Here is a 22,564-nt window from a genome sequence, read left to right as displayed (position 1 = left end):
GGGGGAGCAAACACCGGGTTATTTAAGGAGAGAAAATGACTTTGATCACGTTGCTGATACGACACGCGAGCAGATGAGTCACACAGGGGTTAGAGAGATGTCCTTGGTTGGATTGCTCTGGTACGTGTGTGTGCATTTTGAGGAGTGTGTGACAGACAGTTGTGAGAGCATGGGAATGTTTGTGTGTGTGTGGTGTGTGTGGGTGTGTGTCTGTGTGTGTGTGTGTGTGTGTGTGTGTAGACCTACACATCCCACAAAGGAAACAGATTAATGCTGCTTCCAGTGGGATGGATTTCCTGCTGCGCTTTGCACATACACAACATCTTGATTCTTCCCATGTGTACAAATAAAAACACATATGCACTGAAAGCAGGTCTGCATTGTTCCTTCCTGGCAGGCTCGGTGCTTTCAGGGGGGTTTTCTGAGTGCAGTGAATTAAGGAGTTGCTGATGCGGTCCTCCACGATGTACTTACAGGGGATGGTGCGTAGGTAGAGGTTGTCCCGGATGATCTGTTGCAGCTTGTGGTCCAGCGAGCCCTTCTGAAACTGCAGGCTGAGGTAGTGGCGCAGGTCCGAGTTCAGCACTTTACCTGCAGAGACACGGGCAACAGGGTCAATACAAACATGCTGGTGCTCTCCTGCTGAAGCGTCTGTGTCTAAAAGGAAATCCATCGGAGTGACATGAAGCCTCACACGAGTGATCGATAACTTCCCCCGGCTGAATCACACTGTTCTTCTACTTCACCGGACAGGTATCCCACTGCGGCGGGGGGTGGGACATGTTTTGAGTATTTTCACCGATATCGAGAGGTTAACATCATAAAGTGACGTTTGATCGAGGATTTTGATCATAAATAAATTCAGTTTAAGACAATTTTATAAGAGACTATATCCACAATGGATTTTGGCAAAAAATGTAAAAGAAACAAAGAAATAAAAACATATATTTAAAATGGCGATGATTCCTTAAAAATAATCAAATCATAAAAACCAAATAAATGTACTTGATGTTTAACCGTTATTTTTCACAAAACACAAACAAATAGAAGAAGAAACAACTTGGGAGATAACGATTTCTGTAAAATACATGTTATCACTGCTCATACACTGATCTGTATAAAACTCTGCATTTGTTTTTGCATTTATTCTTATTTTCTGGGGGAAATAAAAAGTCCCACACATTCAGGGGGATCTGATATCTATATGAAATGTGGTGCCTCTTTAGGAGTGTTGGGCCTTGGCAGAGTTTTTTTTCTACTCTAGTTGGTTCGTGTGGTTTCACGTAATAACATTTCAGATTGGAGAAAAAGAACTATAAGTGAAACTCTCTCCAAACTTGTCGGATAAACTCAACGTGGTTTAAATAATAACAAAAAATTATAAATGCACTGTATCGTTTGTTCCAACTGAGAGATTAAACCCTTGTTGATTCCAGTTTGATCACTGAGGGGATTGAGGGGGAGGATGAAGGTTTAGCAGATTTTGAAAATTCAGATCTTTTCCGTGAAATTCACTTCAATCATTAAGGGTAAATGGAGATTTCGGCTGTGAGAGAGAGGTAACACAGGGACGTCGGACCGAGAAGCACTCACAGCAACGTGCTAGATGTTTTCCTCACACTTATATATATATATATATATATATTATATATATATATATATATATATATATATATATATATATATATATATATATATTAGCTGGACTGAACTGATCTAGAAATCACTGCCTCCATTCGCCTGAAACAAACCGATCTGGAATCCAAACAGCCAAGCTGACGACTGTCTTAACAGCTTCCCCCACAAACCACACGAGCCTCAGAAACTTTCCGTCAAAGCCGCGTGTGCAATGCCACAACCTCAGAACTCAGGCGGCAGCCATTCCCATAAGAAAATCTGCAGAGATCTCGCCTCTGCTCTCGCCTCCCAGAAGCCTTTGTAAAAACAAAGGAGGTTCATCCAAAGTTTGAGGCAGAGGAGGACGACTTCAGAGTCGTCACACGCAGGCAGAGGAGGAACGAACACGATGAGGAAGTTTGGAAAACACCAGGAGATCTTCAGCGTCTCGTCTTCGTCCCTTCACAGACGAAGACGAGTCGCCTTTGAAGCAGCTCGACTACAGAGACATAATCACTTCTTCTCCGTTTCTCCCCCTATTGTCTCTGTGCTATACACGCACACAACAAACTCTGCTCAGCGGGACGCCGCTCTGCATTGCTCTGCATTGCTCTGCATACCAAACAGCAGGACTAAACACCACATCCTGTCAGTGTGGACGGACTGTTCGTGCTAACAGACAGGGGAGATGTGTTAACCAAGGGGAGATGGACTCATGATAAACTCTGGGAACATTTCAGCATCCCCGTCAAATCCTCTTCTCCTCCTCAACCTCGCGACAGAAACTAAAACAGTGACAGTGCAGCCTTCATAGTTTTTTTGTGTTCTAAACTCTCTCTCCAAGTTTCAGGGGCCGCCGCTCGCTCGGCTCACATCAGAATGCCCCTGGCGTCCGCAGGCCCCGCTGCCATCTGACGCTGTTTTAGGAACCGCCATCCCAGCGGGCCTGGCTTTTCAGAATAAAAGGTTGTGTGCTCTCCGTCTGTCTCTCCAGGACGGGGTTGCACTGCAGCTGGTGTGGCAGGCGAGCAGAGCGAGACTTCGGGGAGCCGAGGACCAATCTGGCAGTTTCATCTATCGGTTTTTTGTTTCGAATTCAGCTCCCACACACACGGGGGATTTTTCGGGGACATAAGGCCGTTTCCACAAAGTACATGGGCTCCATATGTTTGTGAGGGACAGGGACATTCCGTGGCTTCCAACGGAGGATTCGACAAAGTCAGCTTCAAAACAGTTTCGTTCACAACTTTAAGGCATAAAATCCACAGTGAATTTGTTTAGTTCGGCAGTTCGGCAGTTTTCCAGGGATTAAACTTAAATACCCAGACTGTCCAGTAGGAGACCCGGACCCATATGGACCCAGTTAGGGAGCAAACTGGATTCTAATATCAGGGAGTGAAACATTTCGGGGAACCAAAATGTTGACTAAAATAAGGATTTAAGATCAAACCCTAGAGAAAAAGAAATGTAACTAAGCCTTGATAATCAACCATGAACTAAATTATGATTAACTATAAAAGAAATCAAGAATAGAAACGAAATATATAGAACTTGAATTAAGAAAAAAGAGATGATGTATGATATGCATCTTGCAGCAACAATCATGTGTGATTTGCGTGTTTTTGTCGGCCGTAGTGTTTTAATTGTGTGTTTGTTGTCCAGGTAGTTTGGTAGATACATAATGCACATGAATTATGCATGGTTATTTGTTGTTATGTAAGACAGGTCATAGGGACAGGGACAACAGATGGATATTAGCTAACACAGCTGATTCTGTCTCATTTGCAGTATTTAGTCTGTTGATTAATGAGCTTTGTCTCTGATCGAATAAATAAACAGATTAACAAACTAAGTAGTTTTGCTTTCCCTCTTTCAGTTTCCTCCTCTTCAGTTCGAAGGGTCTTCTTTTTGCTTTTCCTCCTCAAGGGCCGGCACTTTCTTTTTCAGCTGTTTTTCCTTTAACTGGAGCTGGGTCACGAATCATTGATGTAGTGGGTCTGCCAGGCTCACTGAGGCCGTGCATGTGATACCAGGGCGCTACACATAAAGTTGACAACACTCGTTTTTGATCTTTTCCTCAGCTCAGAATCTCCCAGAGTGTGAGCCAATCACATCAAATAGCACGGTGCACGTTGAACCCGTAATGGCCGACCATACAACTTTGCATTCCAGATGATGAAACTCTCTGTTTGATGATGAAAGCCTGCTTGCATCCTCTTACTGTGGTTCAGAGCGCTTTGTAACACACACGCACACAAACGCACACACACACACACACAGCAGAGATGTGTGTGGCTGCATCGTGGAACCACCAGGTGTGAATGTGTCCGACTCTATAATGCAGCAGAGAGAGGATGCTCAGTCACACCTCACTGGATAAATAAAAGAGAATAACAACCACACACACACACACAGACACACACACCGACACACACTCTCTGATCTGTTCATCACGAGTACAGTGGCACAGTGCGCTCTTTGTGGCGTCCCGGGTCCTGTCAGAGACTGTTAGTGAGGCTGTCGCATCACAGAAGTCTCTCATTCCTCCTCCCTGCAGATAACACTGCTATTGTAGCAGGCCTCATTTTTCCTGCGTCGGGGCTCAATGGGCTCCATTGTGCCTCATCAGCCATCCACTCACTTGGAGGATAGTTCTCCGCAGCACAGCCAGAGGGATGCACAAACTGTCCTCTGACAATAGGGATTCATCGAGGGCCGAGTTCGGTCTCATCCATCACCTTTCGTTGCTTTACAATCCTTCACATCGGCAGTTTGTTTGTTTGCAGATAGCACACGGAGCACTGTTGCCAGATTGGACGTGTCAAGAAGAAAACGATAACCGAATATAAAAGGATGAATAAAGTGTTTGTGAATAAACTAACAAGTATTTGAAAAACACCTACGAATGGAGCCGCATGGATTAAAACACGGTTCAAGCTCCACCTCGGAATCGGTGCCTGAGTCTCCTACCTCCTGTGCTAGTGCGATAATTAGAATCGGCTGGAAAGAGGAAATGTGTGAAGACACACTAACACATCTACATCATCACAACAGGCTTGTGCATACACAGACGTAGATCCATATATTTTACCATAATGATCATTTCAATTCCTGATACTGTCACTAGAGGATGAAATGATCGTACAACGCTCAGACGGCAGAATAAGATACTTTTCGTTCATCTGGTGAATCAATTGTTGTCGTCGGTTGTCGTGATTGACAACACCACTTGCGCCACAGAGCTCCGCCCATCACTTTATTCAAAGTTTCTCATATTGAACACATTGTGAGTCCTGTGAAGCCGAAGATAGACGTAAAGACAGAGAGATTTTGAGGAACTATTGAACAGATGTTTTCAGTCAATTTATTCTTCATATATGTCCTGTGGATCTCTTTAATGTAAGCTGATGCTTTGAGGGAGTCGGATCTGAAGCGACTCCGCTGCCTTTTCATTTTTACCACGAGGCGACGGCAGGGAGAAGAGCAGAGCCACCCGTGGGAATCCTCCGGCAGCGTGATGCCATTCCACCTGGCATCAGCAGTAAACCTCCCCCTCTACATCACCGGAGACTCATATCCGCAGTGAGAGAAGCAGTGGCTGGCACCCCCGGTGGAGCGGCAGACTGTTAGCATCCTCACTTAGAGCAACACCTCGCTCAGAAGCCACAGAAACAGATTAACACTCCAGGCTCAAGACGTTCTGCAGCTCAAACACGCACACACAAACACACACACGAACACACACACACACATAAGTTGTGCATCTATTTGAAGATGCTGTGAATCGCAAAAGCCGACGTGTTATTGTCAGAAAACGCAGGCTCACAGGGAGATTGATTATGTAAGGCTGAGACACATCACGTCACTTCTCACCTTTTAATTAGATCAACACTTTTAAGATCTGACATCACTGTCAGCAAGAAAGGAGGGTATACAAACAGTGGTAACTTTAGGTAAAAAAAATTTTTTGGGGGGGGGGTTGGTATTTTGGTTTTATTTTGCTAAAGTTGGAGGAAGTGAACACACGTCAGCCATCTTTATCTGCAGTCTATGGACAAGACTGAATAAAACCAGGAGATGCTAAGCAACACGACTGCTGCTTTCATATTCACTAAATGCCAGTGTCACACAGAACAGGATCAACCTTGTTATCGAACGCATGATAAGAAAATGTTTTTACCATAACATATATCTGCATGTTCTATATGGGTCTTTTCAACAAACAGTGAAATGTGAGCAAACGCCTGGTTTCTGTTTGCGACCCCGGGGGGTGGGGGGAAGTGGGACGTCCACAGGGAGGTCATTACCTCTATTGTCTGACTGTCACTTCCAGTAATTCCCAGTTCTCTGAACAACCAATATGTCACCAGGTGTGGGGGGTTTGTCTCAGTGCACTGGGTCAACCACTGACACACAGTCTACACATCAAGCTCCGGGACACAGGCGACAACATGTATGACAGGAACGTGTAAAAGTCTGCAATCTCTGTTTCTCACGTCCGACAGTATATAACATAACATAACATAACAGAGTGCGCTTGAATTATTTGCTGGAGAAACATGCTTTATATAAGTAATCTGAAGCTGCTCTCACCAGAAACAACAAAATATGTCACCACTTGGTCAGTGTTGGAGGACGTCGGTTACATAACCAGAATCATTCATGTTGACTGAGAACAAGGAACCAGAGCACCAGGGTTTTGTTTTCGGTCCAAGCATCCGAACCTCCTGCAGATTCTCTGGCTGCAGATCAATGTCACAATATTTCTTTCTTTGCTTCTGACGGACAGAGACTCATTATTCGTGTTGGCCACTAGGGGGCTTTGTCATTTAAATGCTATCATGCTACATAACGGTATTTGCAAATTGTTCAAACCCAAAGAATTTCATAAAAAAATCAAGTGTTTAACCCAAAGTTTTCATTAACTAACTTTAATTATAGTATATAGTATATATACATGTGTATAAAAACAGATATGCATATGTTTATGGAAAGTGGAAATATTGCATATAGTGCAACTAAAAAGAATAATTATTGGGTTTGAATATTTTACTCTTAGCTCTTATTCTTCTCTACAAAACCATCATCAGAGAGACATGTAATTCGATGCTGTGTTCTGGCCTTCAGTCGAATATTTCTCAGTAAATTACACCATCATGAGCAAAATTGCGAATTTATTGGCTAATTTATTTTTTGCATGAATGTGACAAAGTACTTGTCAGGTATTTAATTTGCTGGAATAAATGAACAGACATTCCTCTCTGCCTATTTCATGCACCAACAGTTTGTCAATATCCTCGACACAAAATGTGTAGAAGAGTCTCCCACAGACTATGATGAGTGTGTGTTTGTTCATTATGACTATAAATATGTGTTTGTATATATGCAAATTAGCTGATGCAGGAATGTAAGATACGGACTGAAAATCACAACTACACTCACAGTTTTTGTTCTTGTCATTTGTTATAAAGTTTTCTGGTTTCCTGAGACTTTACCTGCAGGTGCTTCTTACTCTCTGTGCTTTCAAGCCCCTCTCTCGACAGACTCTACTGTACCCCCCCCCCCACTCCCCTCCTCCCAATAATCCTGGCCTCCCCTCTCTCAATCCATCACCTCCTGTTTGACAGGTCAACAACATCCTCTTCATCAGTCTCTGTTCGTCCCCTGTGGCACTCAGTCAAGCACGGGGCACCAATACCTGCAAGACTTGTGGTTTGGCTGCTCTCATCACTCTCCTGTCACCCTCCTCCTCCTCCTCCTCCTCCTCCTCCTCCTCCTCCTCCTCCTCCTCCTCCTCCACCAGCGCCTCCCCCCTCTCAGAAACGTCCTTCATCCTGTTCTAACCCTGCAGCTTACTGTGGCCATTTTAGGGGACAAAAATTTCCGCAGGGCACCGTTGAGTGGCGAGTTTGTATCCGAGGCTGAGCTCAATTTTTTCCGACAGCTGTAGGTGAGACAGGGATCAGGGGGCATCTCGGTGACTCCGCTGAAGGAAGCAGAAAATGCGAGCGTGGCGCCGTGAGCCCCGGTTTATAATCTCACACCTCATGCAGCAGCGTCAGATGAGTTCTCTTCACTTTGTATAACCGGCATGTGGAGTGTTACTACGGCCGGAGGATTCTGCATCGGAGGAGTGGAGCGGCGTGCCTGATGGCCACCGTGAAGCCGTGTTTCCAGTCTGTCTGCTTGGCTGGCTGGCTGCAGAGATATGCAAAGTTAAACAGGCAGTGGCCTCACACGCCCAAACCGCTCTCTGCACACTTCATTTCACCTCATCTCAGCACAGGGGCAGGGGTCTGGCATAAGAGGATTAAAAGGATGAAGTAAATGAGGAAGGGGAGAAAAAAACACAACGAGGAGAAAAACAAATGTGTAATGAAAAATGTCGGCGTGTGATTAGATTTGTGATTTTGATGTTGGCACGACTTCAACAAATTAAAGTGTTCCAGGGCGATGTTTAGTTGAGTGTGTGAGCCTGTCTGTATGTGGCTCACTTATCTGGAGAACTGTGTGTCTTATCTGCCACAACGATACGTTCAGTATAAATAAAATATGACTAAACAAGCGGAGAGCGCCTTGCAGTCAGTGGGGGCAGCCCAGCAGACAGCGTCATGTCTTCTTCTAGGTCCTCAGATGACCGAGGTGAACCATCGGCAACTGGAGGCTCAGTAAGATCGGTCCCAGTGGATAATTGTTATTTGACCACTTTGGACAAAAGGATATTCACAGGTGTGTGGATCTGATCTTCGTCATGGAAGCAACATTCAAAGAGCGTCTTTGTCTTTTGAATATTGTCTTCAAAGTAAAAGCACAATGTTCGTTTGGCTGCAGCATCGCTTTATATCGATATATTACAGAGCTTTTGTTTTGACAAAATGTGAACTTGGGTCTGAAGATTTTGTCGACGGACCTTTGAAATAGTCGACACGCAACAGCAGTTCAGTGAATTGTTCAAATATAAACTGAATACACACACGTGAATTTTGAAGATTAACTTCATGAAAAACGTTGACTATAAAATCGTCATTTCAGATAAACCAGGTAGGATGAACACCAAGTTTTCTCACTTCACTCTGCCCCATAGAATGTTCACAAAAAGGTATGTCCTGGACGCTAGCAATAAATAAGTGACAGTATATTGTGGGTGTGTTTGAGGACTCACAAACGACAAGGAATGGTTAGGAAGAACCTCCGGAGCATCGAGACAAGGAAACTACAAGAAAACTACTCATTCTAAAGTGGCAGGTTTAAAACTGGCACACCACTATATCAAATATTATAAAAACGGAAATGATGGTTTATTACCTTTTATCACATTAAATCAGAAATGCTTTCCTCCTTCCTGCCAACACAACGAGCCGCATGTGCACAGGTCAGGCGCTCGACAATAAAAGACGACAAATAAGACAAATATCCCCTCGTAGAATCTGTGATATCACACACATCTGCCTCTGTATCTAACTCAACTAGCCCCACCTCTCCTTTCCTGTGCCCTTCATTCTCTCGCTTCTGCCCGTCCCCACGAAGGAGAAGGAGGGATGACTTTCCTCCAGTGAGGGTAAGGCAAGATCGGCCCAACTCAGCAGAAGTGGAAGGGTGGGCCGGGTGAGCGGGGGCGTTACGAATTAACAGCAGCATCAACAGCAGGTTGCAAGAGCTGCTGTTGATGTGACGCGAGGAGGAAGAAGTCCTGGTCCCAGAGAGGGGGGGGGGGGGGGGTACAAAGAGGTGGTGAGAGGGAGGAGTGAGGTCCTTTCTGTTTTGCGCTGCCTCTGCATACCTTTGTTGTTGTTTTTTTTCTCAAATCTTTATCTCCAGATCTCTTTTTTTTTTTGCTGTCTCACAGTCTGGCTCGTCTCCAGTTCACATTCCTCCCTCTACTCTGTCTTTAATGAGCAGTCTATGGCCCAGGCCTCTGTTCCATCATTAATGTGGTCTGTGCAGAACGAGGCAGCTGGAGAATGAACTCACACAGGCACGGACACACAAACACACACACTCTGAAACCCATGTGCGTCCTCACTTAGCATCCGGCTCAGACAACATGTGCGCAAAACCCTCATCATTAGACTCTTATCATTTATCCTCTTATCATTTATCCTCTGTACTGTAACCAGCCACCAGGGGGCGATCCAGATTGTTTGGATTCATTTTGGGGAACCGTCATTTCATCCATCCATATATATATATAGTCTACAGGGCACAGCTTTGCTTGAAGCTAATCAAAAACGTACTCAAGTTCTCATGGCGGTTAGCATATTAGCATGCTAATAAACAAATATCGTGGAGATCCATCCAACAGCTGCTGAGATATTCAAGTCGCTATAGGGAGAAAACACGAAGGCAGCCGTTTCCACGAGAGGAAGAAAACCTTTTTAATATTTCAGATTTGACTGACGTGTTTGTTCGACAAACATCACCTGTGTTTTATTCCCCCTTTCAAAAAATACATCCATCCTGTACTTTATGTGACACTTTCCTTTCAGAATAAATCATCTACACTGAATCTAGACGCATCAGAGAGCGCTGAGTTGTTTCCCTTCGATCGTGTGCATCCTCTGTGCCTCTCCGTTTGGAAACCCCTGTTGTTGCTGATGTGGATCGCCCTCCCTCCCTCTCTCTCTCTCTCTTTCCACTTTCACCTGTTTCACATGCAGAACTACACCAGGAAAAAAGGCATGCAAACACTGTTCCTGCTGCAGAGAAATTAGTTTTCAGGTTGTATCTAAAAGCACAAGTGTGACCCTGTTCTGATCCCAAACTTGTTGTCAAATCATGTCTCCATAAAAGTGAAGTTGTGTTTTTTTTTTTTTCCCATAGAGCGAGAACTCTGCCAGACGTGTTGAATTATTGAGAGCGGAGGGAAACCAGCAGGAGAAGCAACATATTAGCCACTGAAATGAGGTGGAAGCAACATGCTGGGGCGCTGCAGGAACACGGGAATAAAACCCTTATCTCCAGCACTTACAGCTCCCTCCCATCTAATGGAACTTTGTTTTCCTCTTTAACATGTCACACCCAGGCCCCGTGAACACAGCCACCTCGCTGGGGAACATGGCAGCCGGCTCCCTCAGTGCTGCAGCAGGTTGAGGGGAAACAGGCTCAGGTGAAGGCCGCCTTAAAATAGTGTTTACTCAACCCTGCATAGCTAATTTCTGTGCATTATCACGAGTGCTGAGCTCATCAGACGTCCCTATGATGTCTAATGAGTCTACAAAGAGAAGGAAAAAGGGCTGAGTCATCCTTAACCCAAGATGGCTGTCGAGTGCCGTAGTCTGCGGTTTCACCATTAATCCTGCAAGCCGTCAGGGGATGATGAGAGCAACGTGGGCTATCGCCGCCATCTTCCTCAACGGCGGCAGATAAGAGTCAAACTACAAAGTGCTCGTTAACGCTGGGCCATCTCTGGCTCACCGTTTCTCTGCCTCGCTCTCCGTGAGGCGTTTAAGACTGATTGTCGGAGGATCATATTATTAATTCAACCACACGCACACCCGGGCGAAGATAACGCTTGAAATAGAACCGTGATTGTTCCTGCGGTGATGAGACGTGTGAGCGGCGGCCGTCCTGCTCGTCACACTCTGCAGAGGAAAGAAAGTGAAAAGGGGGAGAACGGTGTGCTTGTGTGTGAGAGCAAGGATCTGTGTGTCACTCTCTCTCTCTCTTTTCTATGCATCATTACAGTGCATCTGTAAAAGTAACTTCCCAAGGTCTGGACTGAAGGACAAGTCATTGCGGATTTGTTTTCCATCAAAAAAATAAATAAAAAAGACGGTGAACAAAAGGTGCAGCTCAGCGTCTAATTCTCTTCTCCAGGCGAAAAGGCTCTGCCTGCACTTTCTCTTTCATCGTGGCTGCTCCTCGTGGAGAAGTGAGGGTCGTCATTTGCCGAGCGGCCTGAAGTGCCGGGCCATCGCCTCCAATACCATGCACTTTATTGTCGAGTGAGCAAAGAGCATCCTGGGGGCAACGGGTCATCTCATGAAAGCCCATTGTGCTCAGACAACACACAAACATGTTTCCTCCTTTACAGACGCACACAGGCATTCAAAGAAATCCAGTATTTCACAGGCAACTTAGCACAACTCGAGCAATAAGGAGAAATGGGTCCGGGTAGATCGACATTGTGTGTTAAATGTGAAGTGACAGCTGGAGCATGGAGTGTGTACATTGCTCTTGGAGTTGTCCAAGAATATCTGAGCTCTGGTCATGCATAGTTAAGAGATTAGTAAAATATTAGAAACACACACGATGTGAAGATGTGAAGACGATCAAGGCCACTTTCCAGATCAAAACAGAATCATGGACGTAAGAGGTTTGAGAAAAAATGTAACTAATTTAAAATTAGACTCGTGAAAGTGGCTGTGTCGAAATTCAGGGTCAGACAGTCTGTGTGAGCTGCGTAGACTGTGAAGGCCGAAGCGTCGGGTCCACAGAGGATTTCTGTAGGGGCTTCTGTTGCGAGGAGAAAGATTTAACACCCCTTGGTTTTTTAACCAATCCTCGGATGTTCCGTTGTGTTGAAGGCTAAGATTAAGATTAAGATTAAGATTAAGATGCATTTATTAGTCCCAAACACATGCACAGACATGCAAAGGCACACTCATGCAGGTAGGGAAATTTGATCTCTGCTTTTGACCCATCTGGTGCAGGACACACAGAGCAGTGAGCGACCATGTACGGCGCTCGGGGAGCAGATGTTGGGGGAGTAAGGTGCCTTGCTCGGGAGCACTAGACAGGGTAGGGAGACTCTTGGATTTTTGGACAGATCAATCCAGGTTGGTCTTTTGTTGTCTCTCCGTGGAGTCGAACCAGAGACGAACCAGAGACCTTCTCTGCCCATAGTCCAAGTTTCTGCCGATAGACCACCGCCTGTCCGTGCGTCTTGTTCCTCGCTTAGTGCAATAAATCGATGGCTCGAGAACGATCCAATTGTTTGTGTCTCGGGATGGAGGGATGCATTTCTCTGATGCATTTGTCCGACTCTTTGAAACGGGACAGTCTATTCGCATCATTATGACACAATCGGCCTTCGAACGCAGCCACCCAGAGCTGTGGCTCCTGGATGGAGACCCAGTTCCTTTTATTCTGCGTTAGAGGAAAAAATTCTTCGAGGTTTTCCAACACAGACGCTCGGTGCCAAGTTCCAGCGAAATGCCAACATTCTATCCTTCCAAGGTTTACAGGGGAGGGGGGGGCTGGAGCCAGTTCCAGTTGGCAAGAGGTGGGTTAAGTCTCCAGCCTGTCACAGGGCTGATGTATATAGAGACAAACAACCATTCATGCTCGTGTTCACACATGACAACAGCTTTATGTATTCATGGCAGCTTCTGATGGACCCTTTGCCCAGAGATATAAGTGATGTCATCCAAAGGGAAAAGAGCACATTGGATTACAAGGCCCCAGGTTGATGTGCTGTACACTGCAGGAGCAGCGGGGGTCCGGATGGATGCGTGTTGACAGTGTAAAGAAATCCTACCTACACATATACCAGGGAATTCACTGAGGTAATTCTGTTTCTGTTTTTATTTGTTCCTCTTTTTGTTTAATCTTTCACTGCTATTTGTGTTACCTCTCCTTGGCTCAGGCCCTTGACCTATATTCAAGTGATGTTTGGACTATTTTGATGCAAAATAATGAATCACGCACTTTCATGAGCCGCATCCGTATCAGTATCCGTTTGGAAAACTGTGTCATTCAAATTTTTGAGACACCTCAAGAGGTAAAAATACACACCAATGTACATTTAGACTACAGACAAACAACGAATTGTATTTTTCTTGTATCACAGGCCATTAATCTCGACAAGGCCCCTTGTGGTGGAGACAAGGGGCCTTGTCTCCACCACTGCAGATATATTACCCTTCGTTTTACAGAATATAAAAAAAAAAAACTTTAAACGCTCTCACAAGCATACCAGGCCAGGAGGGGACTATATAGTCAACATAAAAGATCCGTACAAAATGTTTGGCCCATGAATGTTGTGTAATTATGTTAAACTTAACAAAAAAAAACTGTAATAAGACGTACAGTACTAACCAAACACAGAGAATCTGGTACATAGTTGCCATTGTTGCCGTTTCTGGTGCAAGCTCATTACACAAAGCAACAGTGGGCAATGCAAAGTTATCTGTGATGCTTGGTTTTACATGGACACACAGAAGATCCAAACTTCTGGTGAATCAAAACTGTGTTCGTGAGTGGACGAGAGTCTCAGAAGCAAGAAACCACAAAGACTGCAGTAGGTGCAGTAGCTAACAGAAAGTAAAAAGTGGAACTTCTGGAACATCTGTCCATTTGAGGCTCCGCAGCTGTGTGGGTTCAGTCCGAGCGCCGCGTACAGCGAGGAGCACTGAGGTGAGAAGTTCATGATGAGATATCCAGAGGATAATGACGGCAATTCCAATAACCCGCCTCGCTCACTGCACACCCACCCGCTCCCTGTGCTGCATCTTAATCCCGGGCTCTAATCCTGCTGACGGAGAGAGGACCCAGGGAGGCATTTATAACAATGGCCGTAATAAAGAAGACGGCACAGAATACATCCCTGGGGCTTTTGTGACGGGACGCACAGATCACATCGGCTCTGACACAGGGAGAGCAAGGGCAGTGGAACACAGCTACCTGGTCTCCTCAGGTAAAGTCTCTCCCCGGCCTCTGCAAAGTGAATGGATGTATAAAGTGTCTGCGTCACACCAAGATTGTAAACTGAATGGAGAAGTGACAAGAAAAAAAGAAAAAGACGCCAGAGAGTTGATTGGACTGTGGAGGTGTGTTTGTGTGTCTGCAGCCGGGGATTAACCGCTCACCCCCATCACGAGGCCACATTGGCTGTAACGAGCGTTTACGGCGGTGGAGTCTGCAGGGAGACGGTCAGAGACAGAATGTGCCGCGCTCCTAATTGCTCAACGGCTGAGGGAGTTTTGAGGGATGGGCAGGATTTGGGTGGTGAGGCACAGGGGCTTTGTTAGTGGCTCCCGGCCAGGGACGCATCTTAATTCATATTCCACAGTGACTGGGGTCAGGGGAAGGGCACGTAGTGGGAACGTGTCTGTAGCAATGGGCAGTGAAATTTGTTGTATAACTGGTGCTGTTGAATTTGTATAGAAGATATTTATGTTTCTCAAAGAAAAGAAACTGAACACTTTACAGTTTGGGTAATTTATTATCTATTATCTATTTATTTATTATGAATCTCCAAAAACCTAACTTTTCAACTAAGGAACAAACTTTGCTTTAAAGCTTTGTGATGTTCCTGAAGTGTTTGAATTTAATTTCATTTAATCTTTCTGTTTATCACTGAGTATTCTCTTCACATGGTTTTCACTGATCAAAGACAATGTGTAGGATCCTATACAGACAGATAAACTGAGTAAAACCCACCGGTGTTCAGCCATGTGTTGAGTTTTTGGTTTATTCGGCTTGGTTTTAATATCTGAGATTTCTGCCTCCGCATCAGTGGAGAAAATAATGTGATCTTTGTGAAGTAATATCTGCAGTAAAAAGAGAAATTTTTTAAAAAGACTTTGGTCCGTGAAATTCCACTTTTGAAGGGATGAGTCTGCCAAGTGCAACAGAGACAAAAGGGACGTTTTTAAATCCCTGGTTTTGTCTGAGCAACCGTCTCAAACCCCAATCATCACTTTACTCGTATGTAAGACAAAGAGAAGCAGCAGATAATCAAATCGGAGAGGCCGGAACCTGAACATGTATAATTCACTGCTTTAAAAATGACTCAAATAACTAATCTAGGCTAAAACAAATAAAAAAAAAATCAACCAGAGGTAATTGAGCATTTTCAGAGGAGCGGAGAGGAAGAGAAAGAGGAAGAGGAGATGGAGAGGAGACGAAGAAGAGACGAAGAGGAAGAGGAGACCTCAGAAACCCATTTAACCTGTAGTGTACAAACAGAGAGCTGCTCTCCTCCCTCCACTTAACAGCAGGTTGCAGGTCATAGTCTTCATGGGAAATCAGTTGTGCAGCTCTGAGGAGGTGGTGGGCGGAGGAGGAGGAGGAGGAGGAGGAGAAGGAGGAGGAGGAGGAGAAGGAGGAGGAGGAGGAGGAGGAAGAGAAGGACAGAGGAGCAGGAATGCTGAGACAAGGAGTGAATTCGCCTCAGAGGCCGACGGATTGTGTGTCAGTTCTGTGTCGACACTAACTGGGCGAGAGGTCAATGGAGACAAGCACGGAGGGTAGGGTTTGACACGTGTGTGGCCGAGGGGAAAGTTAGCTCTAAGACTGTGGATACACACACACACATACACAGACCGACAAACACACACACACACACACACACTGGCAGGAGCCTGGAGTTGAGTGCGAGTGGAGGTAACACATGAGGAGAGGATGTTAGTGGCGGCAGGGGGACGTTTCAAGTCCCCACGATGACCCCATTGAAACCTGGTTCAGGTGTTCATAATTCTACACAGGTTCACAACAAAGACTCAGAGACGCTCACGTGCAAACACACATGGAATCAAGTTCACAAGCTCGGAATTCAAAAAATATATAATGAACATTTATGGCGAGTGTCCTTAAAATGTAATTTGTGACAAAAAACGATGACTGTGAGAGGATATCTAAAATAATAAGAGTACAGTAATTTCAAACAGTGACACATTTGAAATGAAACAAACAACTGACAAGGCAAGTATGCAATTCAATTAAATAAATGAAAGTCTTGGCATGTCTGCGCCTGACGTTGATGAGCTCAAAATGTGCTCGATGGGGTTGTGAGCTGTAATTAATGTTATAATTAATGTTATAGTTTCTATAATCATGTTATGTGTTGATTAGTTTTCAAAGTAATCAATTAACTAGAATGGCACCAAGGCAAAACCTCTCTTTATGAAATCATATTTTAATTTCACTAGATCTGGTATCATCTCCATAAACATGCCTGATTTTCCTCATCAAGATCCATGAAATACTCTTTTAGAAATCAACCAAAATGTTAAACGTCTCACAATCCGCCCCCCGATCAAGATACACACCTGAATGGAATGGCTTCTGTCCTGCCCACACCCCCCCCCCCTTTTTCTCTCTCTCCTTGTTTTGCCACCTAATAATTACAAAAAAAATGTCCAAAACCTCTTCTTAAAAATTATGTTTTTCCAAATGTTTGAGACAAATATCACATTTAAAATATTTATTACAAAGACAAAGGAGATGTGGTAAATGTTGGATTTTTGCTTAAACAATAACCCAACAGCAGCTGAGACTCTCTTCAATCCCACCGTGACCCTTGCATGGATGCACCTTTGCAAACCTATGGATTTGGCTCCGTGGGGGGGGTCATGTACATGTACTCAAGTACAGACATGCAGACAAAATGCCTCCACCCACCGCAGAGGAGGCAGCTTGCAGCAGCAGCATCAGCAGCCATCCATGAAGTAGAAACAATGTGTTTTCATAACCTCTCGAAACCAGTGGCTGTGCACACGACATCGGGATCCATTGATCCCCCCCCCCCCCCCCCCCCCCGTTTGCACATGGCCCAGTTCCGAAAGCAAAATCCACGTAGTCTCAAATCCTTCCTCCGCAGTCGAGTGAAATCTGCAACACGTGCATTGATTCAGGAGGACGGACGACCTCAGGTATGTAAGAGGAGGTGAGAGCGGGGGGGGGGGGGGACAAAAAAGAAAAAAGGAGTCTCGTCTTTTCTGCAGACAAATTATGTAACAGGCAGGCGATTCCAGACCAGAGGAGTCGAACCTGAAAGGCGTTTCGAGCATGATGCACGCTGAGCAAGTGGATCATGATGTCACGTGTTGAATCTCCTGAGAGGCGGAGGGAGGGGGGGGGGGTGCCCTTTCTCAGACAGCGACCTGTGTCTCAGCACATGTGCATGTGTTTGTGTGTGGGTTCAAAATAAGATTCAAAGACAGGGTAGTACATCTCCTCTATTCACTGTTTATTGATATTGTTAATTTGGATCCTAATTAGTTACCTCATCAGGTCCATATTAGACCAGTTACTGCATCTTTACCATTACCTGCTTTACACTATAACAGTCACATTACAAAATGATAATAATAATAATAATAATAATAGGATTTCTTAATAATTTCATAAATAAAGTAGAATGGAACTCAGAGGAGCTCATCCCTCCACCAACGGTACCACTCAAATTCAATCAGGCTGCATCAAATTTAACAGTAAAAATAGTTTTATCTTGCAATATTAAAGAACGTGAAAACAATCCGGGATCTGCACCAAAATGTAACTGACACACACCACATCCTTCATCTGAGTTTCATGGAAATCCACTGTTTTTGTGGAATCTTGCCTCTAAACAAACAAAGCAAACACAACCTCCTCGATGGAGGTAAACATTAGTCTTTGCATCTGTAATTGGACAAATATTGGGTATGAAATCAATACTGAAATAAAAAACTTATTGATAATTTACAGATATTGTCAATTTATAGCTACAATACAAATACAAACACACACACACACACACACACACCCCCCTAGTAGAGCTGTGGTGCACGAGAGGGCAGACAGGAAATCCTCGCTCCTGATTCACCCTGAAATCGGGACCTTTCCAATAATCACACCCAGACAAGTGTTTGACACCCGGGATGATCACAGCTCTAATCCCAACACTTGTGTGGGGTAAAGCTACCAATGTTTCTGTGGAGTAATTGCTCTGCATAGTGATTACCCTCCATAAACACGAGCTGCCATGTGCCCCCGTGCAAAGGAAGCTGTAATTATTTCCTTTGAAAGGGAATTTTTCATCGCCCCCAATGAAACCACGTAGAGGATGGTAACTTTAAAGGTTTTTTGCGGTTGTGTAATGAGGGCGATGCTCTTGTTAAACGGAGCCTCGGCAGGATTTCCTCTGAAGGGGATGAGAGAGAGAGAGAGAGAGAGAGAGAGAGAGAGGAGGAAGAGAGGATGTGAGGGAGGGATGGCTGTCGGCAAGGAAGCGGAAAGTTTACTGTCATCTCAAGGTTATGTTGTATCTTATCCACCTGAGAAGCTTTATTGACCACACCGCTCTTCATGGGCCATAAACAACAGACTAACAATTACCTCCTGGCCGCACACTCACACTCACACACACACACACACACACACACACACACACACACACACACACACACACACACTCACACACACCTGTATTCACACAGTAATTCCTCCATCTAATGTGTTTCACAGCAAATCACCACAGTGGAGAGTTGACGCATTCTGACACCTCGGTGTAAATTATGAAAGCCTGGAGCCGATCAGGCATTGGTCTCCGTCTGACTCAGGTAAAACCAAACTGGGGCCACCTTCACGTAACCCAGTGCTGAATTAAAACACCAGGATGAATCAGGCAGCCAGAGCTTTTTTTTTAATCGACCGATCACCGGCACCTCACAGACCACGTCTCCACCTGAACAATGAGCACCACGCGGCAAATCAATTACAGCTGAATTATGCCGATTGAGGACGGTTATCTATCTCAAACCAATATCCACCAGGGAAGACCGTGAGGGGTTTTTGGAGGACAATGATTAATTTAATCAAGTGTGAGTGAACTTTCTCCAAAAATCATGTTGCTCCGACAGATAATCCGCTTTCCCTGAAACGTTTCCAACAGGATTAGCCCCCGAGGGACGCCTGGATGCGCTCACGGGGGAGAGAGAGGGAGAGAGAGAGACAGAGAGAGAGAGGGAGAAATGATATTTATTGAAAGAGGAGCATGGAGAGAGTGGAGGAAATAGAGAAAGTTGGAAAGATGGATAGATGGGAGGGATGGAGGGAGGAGAATAGAGCGAATAACAATTGGATAACAACACAGAAGGGGGAGGGGGTATATACCAAAAAGGATATTGAGATATATAAATAGAGAAGTTTATAAAGGACCAGATCATAGATGGAATGAAGAGATGAAAAGGAGACTCACACGTGAATTAAACAACAACAATAAAATATGAATAATGCAAATGTTTTTTATGTTATTAAAGACATGATTTACTCTTCACCTCCATTAATCCTGTGGTCCAGTGGAGCTGCTCACCTTCACAAGACAGTGGTCGGCTGTGAGCAGCTGTTTCACCGTGTGGCAGGAGAGGGATTGGATCAGACATGTGACACAAGGGACGGGAGACGTTTGCTGCTTTGAAAACAACGTGTGTCTCAAATGCAGAATTTGTGTTTTGGTGGATTTGACTTGACGTGAAACTTTCCTTCTCGGTAGGAAATGTCCCGAGAGCCGGTAAAGGCATTTGTAGGAACCCATGTTGAGTTAAGAAGGGAACATGCTTTACAGACTGAGACGCAGCTCTTCCAATTCCTGAAAAGCTGACATTATCAAAAACATTTCATTTCCTCGCAACAGACCCTGGATGAAAGGAGCTGAAGTGAAACCACGGTATTTAATAATGTTCCAAAATCCACAATAGTAGGCAAATATATCCCAAAGAGTGCTGATAGGCAAAATTAAAAAGCCTAATAGATAAGAAAAGTAATGGATTCAAGTTGAAATAGAAAGAATCAGCATGTAGTGTTCGAGGTGTCCTGACGTCTGACAGTAAAACCAAGGAGCTTTGCAGAATGGAAGCAACACAAACTCAAGCCCCCCCCCCCGAGTGCGCCTCTCCAAAGTCCGCCTCTGGCCAGATAATTCAACTTCCTATTTAAAATCTACGTGTTGCCAAACTCGAGGGTTGCGGCGGCCAGCGGGGCGGCGCTGAGCCGCACTGAAAGCTGTAGCCTTTGATTAAGCTCCTCTATTCCAGGCCTAATGCCCTGGCCTTGAATTATTCACCGAGCTGGTGGAGAAGGGTTGTGCATGCTACAAGCCTTGCTAAGTGTGTTAGCCTTAAAAAAACACATAATGCAATAAAGCTCATCCATGCATAATGGATGGGAGACCGGGGCTGGGTTCTCTTTGTCGCGGGGACACAGAATTAGAGAGAGGGGATCGGAGGACGCCGGCTCAACAACGACGCTGCCAAACCATCGTCCTCCCAATGCCGGGCCACTCTCCGGCCACAGCCCCCCCCCCTCCGTCTCCTCTATCCACCACTCTCTCTCTCTCTCTCCCTGTCCATCCAGCAGAGCTCCACCACAGCTCCTCTCCGTGGAAATGACAAGTGGAGAACTTCACGACATGAAGAATTAGAAAAGTCAGCGACAGTCGCAGTGGAAGAAACTCGCCTTCAGGTTTTTTGATTGCCACCTCAAGCAGGTTCCTGATGAATTTTGTTGGGAGTAATTAATTCTAATACACTAAGATAACGATCTCTGTGTCACATGATTGCGTGTGTGTATTGTGCAATCAACACCACTCTGGCTTAAGCATGTCAGCACTGCTCTGCACAGTTAGAGGGTTGATGGTCCCCCGGAGTGTTGCGTGTCATCCAGACTCATTTATCACGTCCTCGTGCGGCATCGCTTTAAAAGTCCAATTCACACCTTCAGGGTCCATCACACTCACTGGGAAGGTTTCACGGGCATGAAATATTCAAGGTTACACAGTCATGAGGAGGAGGACCTATTTGGTATTTTCAAAGAGTGGGATTCAAGAAAAGCAACATGTTCAACCCCTGATATGACTTATTGTGCTTAACTTTAAATCCCACCTGTTTACTGGAGCGTTTCATGTCCTCTTGTCCGGCGTGTGGGACAAGAGGACGGAAGGATGACAGGCAGGAAACACGCTAAGCACACGCAGCTCGTTCCCAAAGTCACACAGGTGAACTACAGAATGAGAAAAGCAGGGTTTGCTTGTTTTCCTTCGGTTCCTTTGAGCTCACCGAGCTTTGCCCTGCGAGTCCTGACGAGTGGGAGATGTTCATCTCCTTGAGCCGGTGACGAGACACCATGTTGTGTTAATGAGCCAGGAAACGGTGGAGCTCCTCACTTTGCTGTTCACAGACTTTATTTGGCTAACAAACACTCGACGCTGCTTCAGTTGTAGCTGCTGCTCGACAGTATTCTGCAGGGACCAGCTCACAAGAGGAGAGACCACATGGATTTCCACCATGATGATTTTGTCACGAATAAGGTGAATAAGACATGTAGGAGAATTGTCACATTTTGAAAGGGCGCTTCTATTTTCACAGGCGTTTTGAACTAAAGCCTTTACGACTTTAAACTCCCAGACCAACTGTGAGCGTTGTGAATCATCCCACGTGATGCGACTCTGGCATGTTCACTCTTCTGATGGGTGATTCAAAAACAGAATAACTCATATGTTCCAGGAGACTGGGATGATTGTTCAAAGCAGTAACGTGAATAACTCATTCCAGCCCTGATTTAAAATGCTGGCAGGCCAAGCCGGAGCTCACCTCTCTCTCTGAACATGAGAATCAGGGGAGATGGAATATAAGAGCAGAAGAAAAGCAGGTGTCAAATCTGTTCAGTTGTTAAGATACTGTTGAAAGACTGTCTTGGATTGTTCTCAGAAAATTAAGAAGAGTAGAAAAGGGGAAACTTAATTTACACGCTTTGTTTTAAGATGTGTTCTTTTATTTGATATAAGAATACCATTTATTTTCAGGAGTATATACTTAATCTTATTAAAATCTAATAAAAATCGACTTTCTTTTATTTGATCGTTGATGGCAGTCGCTGATACATCTAACATTTTAATATAAACCAAATCCAACGCCACTTCCACATTATGATGTTTCGGACTTTTAAGGAAATGTTTGCGATCTGGATTTTTAACCCCTGCTCAAGATCAATACTCCAAATGTGTGAATTTAAAATGTCAAACCTGATTCCGATGAGAAAAACATGTAAGAAAGCAAAAGAAAGCAATAAGAAATGGTTACAAGGCAATTTTGTGCGACTGAAAAAGTCTCCACTTCCAGTCGGAAGGTCGGCAAGAGTCTCAATCGCAGAGATACAAAAAAAACGGCTAAAACCAAGCAGCATGCGGTTAAGCGTGCATAAGCCCTTTGAATTAGTCTTCCTGATCTGCCTGGGATGACAGCTG

General features: G+C 44.8%; 1 protein-coding gene across 2 annotated transcripts in view; it reads right to left on the bottom strand.

Annotated features, from left to right (window-relative positions):
* LOC133970389 (membrane-associated guanylate kinase, WW and PDZ domain-containing protein 3) overlaps nucleotides 1-22,564 on the bottom strand; it is a 130,254-nt gene that overhangs the window by 47,797 nt on the left and 59,893 nt on the right. For both annotated transcript variants that reach the window (XM_062407191.1, XM_062407199.1), the window contains exon 2: nucleotides 475-591. In XM_062407191.1, the coding sequence (XP_062263175.1) occupies nucleotides 475-591 (117 nt within the window). The remainder of the gene's footprint in view (nucleotides 1-474; nucleotides 592-22,564) is intronic.

Source organism: Platichthys flesus, chromosome 2 (assembly GCF_949316205.1).
Source record: "Platichthys flesus chromosome 2, fPlaFle2.1, whole genome shotgun sequence".
NCBI lineage: Eukaryota > Metazoa > Chordata > Actinopteri > Pleuronectiformes > Pleuronectidae > Platichthys > Platichthys flesus.
This window is presented reverse-complemented; position numbering and strand designations above follow the sequence as displayed.